Source organism: Bison bison, unplaced genomic scaffold, assembly GCF_000754665.1.
Source record: "Bison bison bison isolate TAMUID 2011002044 unplaced genomic scaffold, Bison_UMD1.0 scf7180017864248, whole genome shotgun sequence".
Taxonomy (NCBI): Eukaryota; Metazoa; Chordata; class Mammalia; order Artiodactyla; family Bovidae; genus Bison; species Bison bison.
Genome location: NW_011494820.1, coordinates 928,362 through 937,095, shown reverse-complemented (window position 1 = coordinate 937,095; position 8,734 = coordinate 928,362). Strand labels below are relative to the sequence as shown.

The window sequence follows — 8,734 nt, the reverse complement described above, 5'->3', positions numbered from 1 at the left end:
TTTCCAACCTATTTCCTTTCTCATCTCTTTCTTTTCCTGTAACGCTGGCCTTCAGTCAGAATGAATCAGCTACAGTTCCTTAAATACACTAAGTCTGCTGAATGAAAATGTAGCCCTTCTCTCACACAGGAAAGAATAAGAAAAAAGATCCTGAGAGATTCACCTGTGAAGTAACTGTAAGAGAAAAAGAGGACGCTTGTGACTGGGGGCCTTAGCATTCCTTCTCCATCATTTCTTGAGGACTGAGAACCTGGAGAAAGTTCACTGACCAACATCTCCAAGTCACACATCCACTCATTTACCAGACTGCTGCTTGCAGAGATTCCCCACCCACTCACCTAGAGAGGAATCTCCAGGGCTTTCTTTCTCTACCTTCCAGGGATCTTCTCCTTGCTGCAACAGGGAGATCACTTCAGGTTTGGAAAATGGGAGTCCTGCTCACAGCAAAAAAAAAAAAAGGACAAAAAAATAAAAACAACAACAAACTCACTCTTGACACAAAGAGGTAACTGGTTCTGAGTGGAAACTGAGAGGATGAGGCAAAGAGCTTCTGTGGGGTGCTCAAGCTATGCCCCTGTGATGTAAAGGAGCGGGTTAGGGAAAAAAGCAAGGGACTTGTAGAACCTAATGATGGAATAATTAGTTACATGTTAGGGAAACACAATGAGCATGCAGCCCTGAAATAGGGTACCATTAGCTTTCTGTAGAAAAAGAAGTATGTGAGATGTCCAGACTGATATCTATAAACAGGTACCTATGGAAAGGATTCTGTAACAGGTAGCTTGTTTAAAATGAGAAGACACTATCTAGCTCCCTTTAAAATATGGATTATATGGTGTTTATCTGGCTGGAAAAGAAAACGGGGGAAGGCAAGTGGTGGGTCAAAGAAGGGGGCTGAAGGATGCTCTCTGCTTAGAAATGAGCAAACACGTCATAGTGGGAACGGCTTGAACTATGAGGGAATTTCTAATGTGCAGCTCTGTAGACTGTCCCATCCATGAGGCACGAGGCATCCATGCGTATGAGGCCAAATTTTTCAGATTTATTTTTGGAGGTCCAATTTGTACACTGCTAACGCAAAATTCAGCTGAAATTTTGATGATCCATGGCTTTTATCCAGGGATTTGGGTGCTGAGTTATTCCAATTTCCGATCAGAGGAAATTTCCTTACCCAATGAGACAAGGTTACTATAGTTCTCCAGCATCACATCTTGGTACAGGTTTCTCTGAGAAGGAGCCAGTTTTCTCCACTCATCCCGTGTAAAGAGCACAGCCACATCTTCGAACGTCACTGACACCTGTAGAGACAAGCCATCCTAGCTCACCCAGGACCACCCATCACACAGGGTGAAGGCAGCAGCAATGGGAAGTAGTCAGGTTACCATGAAATGCTTCTATATTATTCTAGGTTCTGAAAGGTTCAAGTCACTAGTTTAATGAACACTTAATTTGTGACAAATATATACTGAGTAGCATGAAGTCTGAACCATGCCCTGTGTTAACCACAGAGATGTGTGGAGGTATTAAGGCCATTAGTAGGAATGTTTGTTAGAATAATCTTTCTTAAGGCAATTCAATAAAACATATTAAGAGCGTTAAAATGTTTATGCTCTTTAAGTCTCCAAATTACTGTATTTGTTTGACAATGAACCATGCAAAAAAATGCACACACAAGGACATTTATTATGGTGTTAGTAAGAGCAAAGAAATGGAAACAACCTAAATAATCATTGACAGAGGCTGGGTTACATGATTTAAGGCATTATCTGTGTGCTCTCTGAAGCCTGAGGACAATAGTGGCAATTAAAGTAGCTATCATTTACTGAATGCTTTCTTCAGGCCAAGTACTTTTCTTAGAGCTTTATATTAACCTTTAGTGTAAATCTTTTATCTTCATGACAACCCTGAGAAGAAGGTACTATTATTATCCTCATTTTACACAGGAGAACTCACAGAGAGGGGAAGACATCTGTCTAAAGTCATAAAGCTGGTCAGTGGTAGTGCTGGGATTCCAATTTCAGGTACATGTCTAAGGCTCCATTCTTAACCACTCTGTAAAAGGCCTCTCAAAATCTACCAAATAATTAGTAAATAACTGAAATACTGCACACAATGTACTTAAAACCATACCAAGCCTATATTAAAGGTTCAGATGTTACCTATTATCACATCAATATAAAGTACTAGGCAATCATTAAAACCGATGATATAAGTCAATAATGTTGACTTAAAAAGACATTCATGATAATGTTAATTACAAAAAGCAGGTTATGTATCAGTATGTGTAGCTTGTTCCCATTTTTGAAAAAAATTAAATATGTACATAGAAAATAAGGCTGAGAGATACATAACAAATGGCTCACAGCAATTATCTCCAGATGGTGGGTTTTTTCCTGCATATATGGAAAAAATATATACACAAACACACACACATACACACATATATGCACATATGTACATATACAAGCTTATATACATATACACATATATATGTGCATATTTTATTCTCTGTAAAGTTTTTGGCCACAATTATGCAATATTTGTATGGTAAGATGAGGCATTAAATTAATATTGGTGAGGAATACAGCAATTCTTTGCTGTCAAAGAATTTACAATCTAACTAACAGACAAGAAAAGTGCATACATTTGAACAACAAAAGAAAATGTGTAGCTGAATATGACCACACATCATTTCCATTTACCCTTATTTTAGAGACAAGGAACACAAGATCCAGGGCAGTTAGGATTCCAAGTCACATACTTTATTAATGGCAGAGACAGGATGATAACTAGTCTCCTTTTAACACAGCACTTGGTATATTCTCTCTCTGACCCTAAAACATCCCACTACTGAGTTTTACATACAAGTCCACGCAGCATGTGAGGTTAGGGAGAAATGTCATATAGGGACGGAGAAGATTCTGGGCAAGAGAGCAGCTTGACTTTGCTGGAATGGAATGTGAAAGCCAAGCAACTCTAATATACAAAGGCAGGTCCTAGCCATTGCCTCAGAAGATCAATCACCACATTTCGTGGCTTCAGATGACATACAACATCACACATCACAGAGCTCTGGTAACACAGGGTCTGGGCCTACTCTGCATTCTGAGAAATGCACCAGAGGAACGGCTGGACAATAACCAGCATGAACTGAGAGGCCAGACATACCTGGGTTTGATTTCAGGTCACTGGACTTCTTTGAGCATCAGTTCCCTCATATGTAAAATGGGGTAATAACTGCTGCGCTGTTATGAGAGTGAGAACAAAGGTAAAGCCCTCGGGATATTCCCTAGCAACATTAAGTATCAATATTATTGTTAGATGAAAATGAGTAAAAACTGACAGTATTTTCTGGGTCTGAAAAACACTGTATAGTCATTTCTATCTGCCAACAGTAATAGTATCGTGGACTAGAATGATACTGTTCAGCTACCACAACCACCACCTACTGAACGTCTCTGATGTGCCCAGCCCCGATTAAAACACTTTCCATGCTGTAATTTCACGTGGTCCTTTCATCTACCCTATGAGGCAGGCAGGCATGGCTGTTATTCTCATTCTACAGCTGAGGAAACTGAGGCACAGAGAGATGCAGATGCCTAAGGCCTATAAATGACAGCAGAGGATATGGGTTCAAACCTGGCTGTCTGGCTTGAGAGCCCCACTTTAACTGTACACCCTGTATACCTTGACTCTCCACTACTGATATCCCACAAGATCCTCCCTGCCACTTCCTGAGGAGTCTTCTCTCTGCTCCTGAAGTCAAGAGGCCTCTCCATTTATGTTCCCTCTGACATGGTTAACCTGGATGGGGGCCCCACCTTCATTTCCACAGAATAAAGATGAAAATAGTAGGTCAAGATCAGCTTTCAAGAGAGTGATAGAAGCAAGATACATGATCCAGAAAGTTAAAACTAAAAACTATGGACTGGGGAAAAAACGTGGGAAAGATAGCATGAGGATTCTCAGGGGTGGAAAGAAAAAGAAAAGGCTTCTGGCCAAGAGTAGGGAGAGGGACAGGAATGAGCAAAGGGGCCAGGCCAGAAAGGAACGCGGCCAGGCCAGAAAGGAACGCTGCCAAGCGTTCATGTTTGTTCTGACCTCAAGTGATATAAGATGTGTGGCATCTTACCTGTCTAATTAGTAATCACATGGTGAGCTGAGATTAATGAATAAAAGAGTGCATACCAGGAAAATAAAAGAGAAACACTAGATATGGATTGCAAGGTTGGAAGTGAACATTCCCTATGGAATCCACCATCCACCTCTGTGGGCAAGCTCTTCAGAGAAAAGGATATGGGCTCCAAATCCTGGTGAAGATTGTATTGGGGGAGAACTCCAGTTTGAAGATAAAAAAAAAAAAAATCTATTTGTCTATAAGACTTGAGAGGGCAATGAACTCACCTGAGACCTTGCTTCCCTCTGTTCGGCAGCCATATCCTCTTTCTGAGCAGTTTCCCTTGAGGATGGGTGAAGTCTCCGGAAGTCAGATCTGAGAGAATAAAAAGGGAGCCAGCAGGAAGCCCCTTCTCTTTCCACCCCTCAGTATCAGCAACTCTGAAACCTTTACAGAGAATGAGAATGATACCATGTGCCCTCAGAGAAGGACCTAGGAATAGACAGCACCAGAGAGAAGGGCTGGGTCATCCTGTTCCAGGCCCAGCTCTCTCCCTGACTCAGAGGAAAAGGTCCTAGGACTCTATCAGCAGTAGGAGCAGCTCCTTGAGCCTCACCAAGTGTCAGGCACTGAATGCATCATTGAGCACAGTTGGCACTGTCAATCCCCCATTTTATAGATCAGGACACTGAGGGCAGAGTGGGAGCAACTTACCCCAGTCCACACAGCCAAGGGAGGGTGGTACCAGGATTCCAACCACAGCTGGCCACAGAGCACATGCTTTAACCTCCCTGCATGCACGTGACAACTTTTCTCCACGCAAGTCTTCCCACCCAACTCCTCCCCCTCCTGCCAAAGAAACAATTTCCAGATTTTTCTAGAAAACCTGCTTCTGGAAGGGAACACATCAGCTCTCCTAAAGCGGGGAGCAGGCTTTAGGGAGGAGGAACAGACAACCGAAGATCGGGATTCCAGTCCTGATTCTGCCACTGGGGAAAACCAGTGACTCACTTCTCACGCAAAACGAGCCTTTCACTAAGGAGGGCAGTGGCGATGCTAGAGGGAGGAAATTATCTTCACATTCACTGCCGGCCCGGAGCAAATTAAAACGCCCGCAGGAGCCAGGCAGGTAGCTCGCTGGGAACAGGTCGGGAGAAAGCAGCAGGGTGGCAGAACCCGGCGAATGGGGAGGAAGTGCCCGATTTGCGGCGTTCAGGGCACATCTGTGGGAGGCGGTGGTGCGAAGAAGACAGAGCCGGTGGCGCTCCGCCCCCGGCCTGCCGGCACCCACGAAGAACCCGCTCTCGCCTCTTGGGCCTCTGTCCCGCGCCCCGACGCAGCATCCTCCCGAGGCCCGGTCCTCCCTCCTGCATCCTGCCGACACTCCACCGCTCACCTCGCCCGGGCCTCCGGGGGTTCCACGGGCAGCAAGTGTTACGCTCCGGAACTGACACGGCCAGACAACTGCTTCAGGTAGGGACTTGTCCGAGGTGCTGCCTGGGTCGGCCTCACGCCGGGAGGCCTTTCACGCCAGCGGCAAAACCCACGCAGGTCCGGGACCCTCAGGGGCTAGCGCTATCCCCTCTGGGAAATGTAGTCCACACCAGGACCCAAGGATTCTGGGAAGTGTAGTTCTTCGTAACTGTCTGCCAGGAGAGGCCGGGCTGAGTCTGTCCCATTACCAGACGCATTCTGAGCTAATGCTGGTGCTTCCTGGGCCGCTGGGTCGTGGGTTCCTGATTCTTCCGGGAGGAAACAGTTTTGCCAGGATAGTATGTGTAGCTCTGCATCTTTGTAAATGATAGTAAGGCAAGTAGACAACTGACAAGAGCAAACCTATTTTCTCTTCAGTCTTTCAACAAGTATATTGAGCACCTGTTGGAGATAAGCCCTACCTCAGTGAGCAAAACAGAGATCATTGCTTTGGAGAACTTTTTTCTGGGTCAGGGGACGGGGAAGGAGGTGTTGCAGGAAGGGAAACCCCTTCCAGGGCCCAAAAAAGGGCTCTTGTCTAACACTCGGAAACGATATGTCCAAGGAGACACACATGCTCACAAAACAAGAGACTTTATTGGAAAAAGTATCCTGACCCCACACCCCAGCCCCCCAGAGAGCAGTAGGGTAAGGGAACCCAGGAGGACTGCTCTGCCACGTGGCTCACAGTCTCAAGCATTATGGTAATGGGGGATTACTTTCCAGGTTGTCTTTGGCCAATTATTCTGACTCAGAGTCCTTCCTGGTGCTGTACACATTCCTCAGCCAAGATGGATACCAGGGAGAAGGATTCTGGAAGATGATCGGACATGTGGTGTTTCCTTTTGACCTTTCCCGAATTCTTCTGGTTGGTGGTGGCTGATTAGTTGCTATTCTTTACTAGGACCTCCTCCTGTCGTGAAATAACTCATGCAAATGGTTACTGTGGTGCCTGGCCAAGCTGGGCGATTTCAGTCAGTATGCTTTCCCTAACAGAGAGATTGAGCAGATAAGAAGTCATGAACAAAATTATATAGCATTTTAGAAAATAAGCATTATGGGGAAAAGCAAAAGAAAAGAAAGGAAGAATCTGCAATAGGTATGGAGGCAGGTTGCAGCAAGGAATAGGGTCACAAATACCACCCTTTGTTAATATAGCAGGAAACAATCTTGGTAAGGTAGAATAAGTATCCTTCTGTAAGTTCTTTATTTATTTTTTATTGAAGGATAATTGCTTTACAAAACTTTGTTTTCTGTCATACCTCAACATGAATTAGCCATCGGTATACATATATCCCCTCCCTTTTGAACCTTCCTCCCATCTCCCTCTCTATCCCACCCATTTAGGTTGATACAGAGCCCCTATTTGAGTTTCCTGAGCCACACAGCAAATTCTCGTTGGCAATCTATTTTACATATGGTAATGTAAGTTTCCATGAACTCTTTTCATACATCTCACCCTCTCCTCCCCTCTCACCATGTCCATAAATATATTCTCTGTGTTTGTTTCTCCATTGCTGCCCTGTAAGTAAATTCTTCAGAACCATTTTCCTAGATTCCATATATGTGTTAAAATATGATATTTATCTTTCTCTTTATGACTCACTTTACTGTGTATAATAGGTTCTAGGGTCATCAACCTCATCAGAACTGACTCAAATGCGTTCCTTTTTATGGCTGAGTAATATTCCATTGGGGCTTCCTAGATAGCTCTGTTGGTAAAGAATCTGCCTGCAATGCAGGAGACCCTGGTTCAATTCCTAGGTCAGGAAGATCCCCTGGAGAAAGGAAAGGCTACCCACTCCAGTATTCTGGCCTCGAGAATTCCATGGACAGTCCATGGGGTCACAAAGAGTCGGACACGACTGAGCCACTTACAATATTCCATTGTGTATATACACCACTACTTCTTTATCCCTTCATCTGTTGATGGGCATCTAGGTTGCTTCCATGTTTGAGCTATTGTAAATAGTGCTGCAGTGAACAATGAGATACATGTGTCTTTTTCAACCCTGGTTTCCTCAAGGTATATGCCTAGCAGTGGGATTGCTGTGTCATATGGTGGTTTTATTCCTAGTTTTAAAAGGAATCTCCATACCATCTTCCATAGTGGCTTCTGTAAGTTCCTGTTCAACTGTCTTGGCTATGCTCAACTCAAATGAATAATAGTCATCATGACAACTTATAAATAAAAATGCTGAGACTTTGATGGGATTCTTTGAATCCTTAAATCTACTTGGGAAAAATATTATCTAACATTATTGATTTTAATAGTCCATTACCATCATATAGCTCTCCTTTTATTTTGGTCTTGTTTAGGTCTCCCTGTATTTAGGTCTCCATGTTTTTTTCTCCATGGCAGTATTGCATATTTTTGAGTTTTATTTGAGGATGTTACATAATTTTTGACCCATTCATGGATGACAGCCTTGTCGTGGTGAAGGGGTTTGCATAACTCAATGAAGCTATGAGCCATGCTGGGCAGGGCCACTCAAGACCGATGGATCATAGTGGAGAGTTCTGACAAAACATGGTCCACTGGAGGAGGCCATGGCAACCCACTCCAGTACTCTTGCCTAGAGAACCCCATGAACAGTATAGAAGGAAAAAATATTTAACACCAGAAAATGGGCCCCACAAGTCAGAAGGTGTCCAGTATACTACTGGGAAAGAGCAGAGGGCAGTTACTAACAGCTCCAGGAAGAATGAAGCAGCAGAGCCAAAGAGGAAACAACATGCAGTCATGGATGTGTCTGGTGGTGAAAGTAAAGTCCAATGCTGTAAAGAACAATATTGCATAGAAACCTGGATTGTTAGGTCCATGAATCAAGATAAATTGGACATAGTCAAGCAGGAGATGGAAGAGTGAACATTGACATCTTAGGAATCACTGAACATAGTACAGAAATGGGTGAATTTAATTCAGATGACCATTATAACTACTACTGTGGGCAAGAATCCTTCATGAGGAAATGGAGTAGCCCTCATATTCAACAATGCAGTACTTGGATGCAATCTCAAAAATGAGAGAATGATCTTGGTTCATTTCCAAGGCAAACCAATCAACATCAGAGTAATCCAAATCTATGTCCCAATCACTAATGCCAAAGAAGCTGAGGTTGATCAGTTCTATGAAGACCTACA

General features: G+C 43.7%; 1 protein-coding gene across 1 annotated transcript in view; it reads right to left on the bottom strand.

Annotated features, from left to right (window-relative positions):
* The window catches only part of ZNF354B (zinc finger protein 354B), a 29,617-nt gene extending 24,397 nt beyond the window's left edge, over positions 1 to 5,220 (bottom strand). The window contains exons 1-3 of the mRNA XM_010847240.1: positions 4,405 to 5,220; positions 1,172 to 1,298; positions 339 to 434 (exon numbers count right to left, since the gene is read on the bottom strand). Coding sequence (XP_010845542.1) covers positions 339 to 434; positions 1,172 to 1,298; positions 4,405 to 4,437 — 256 coding nt within the window. The 5' untranslated portion in view covers positions 4,438 to 5,220. The remainder of the gene's footprint in view (positions 1 to 338; positions 435 to 1,171; positions 1,299 to 4,404) is intronic.
* Positions 5,221 to 8,734: the final 3,514 nt, after the last annotated feature.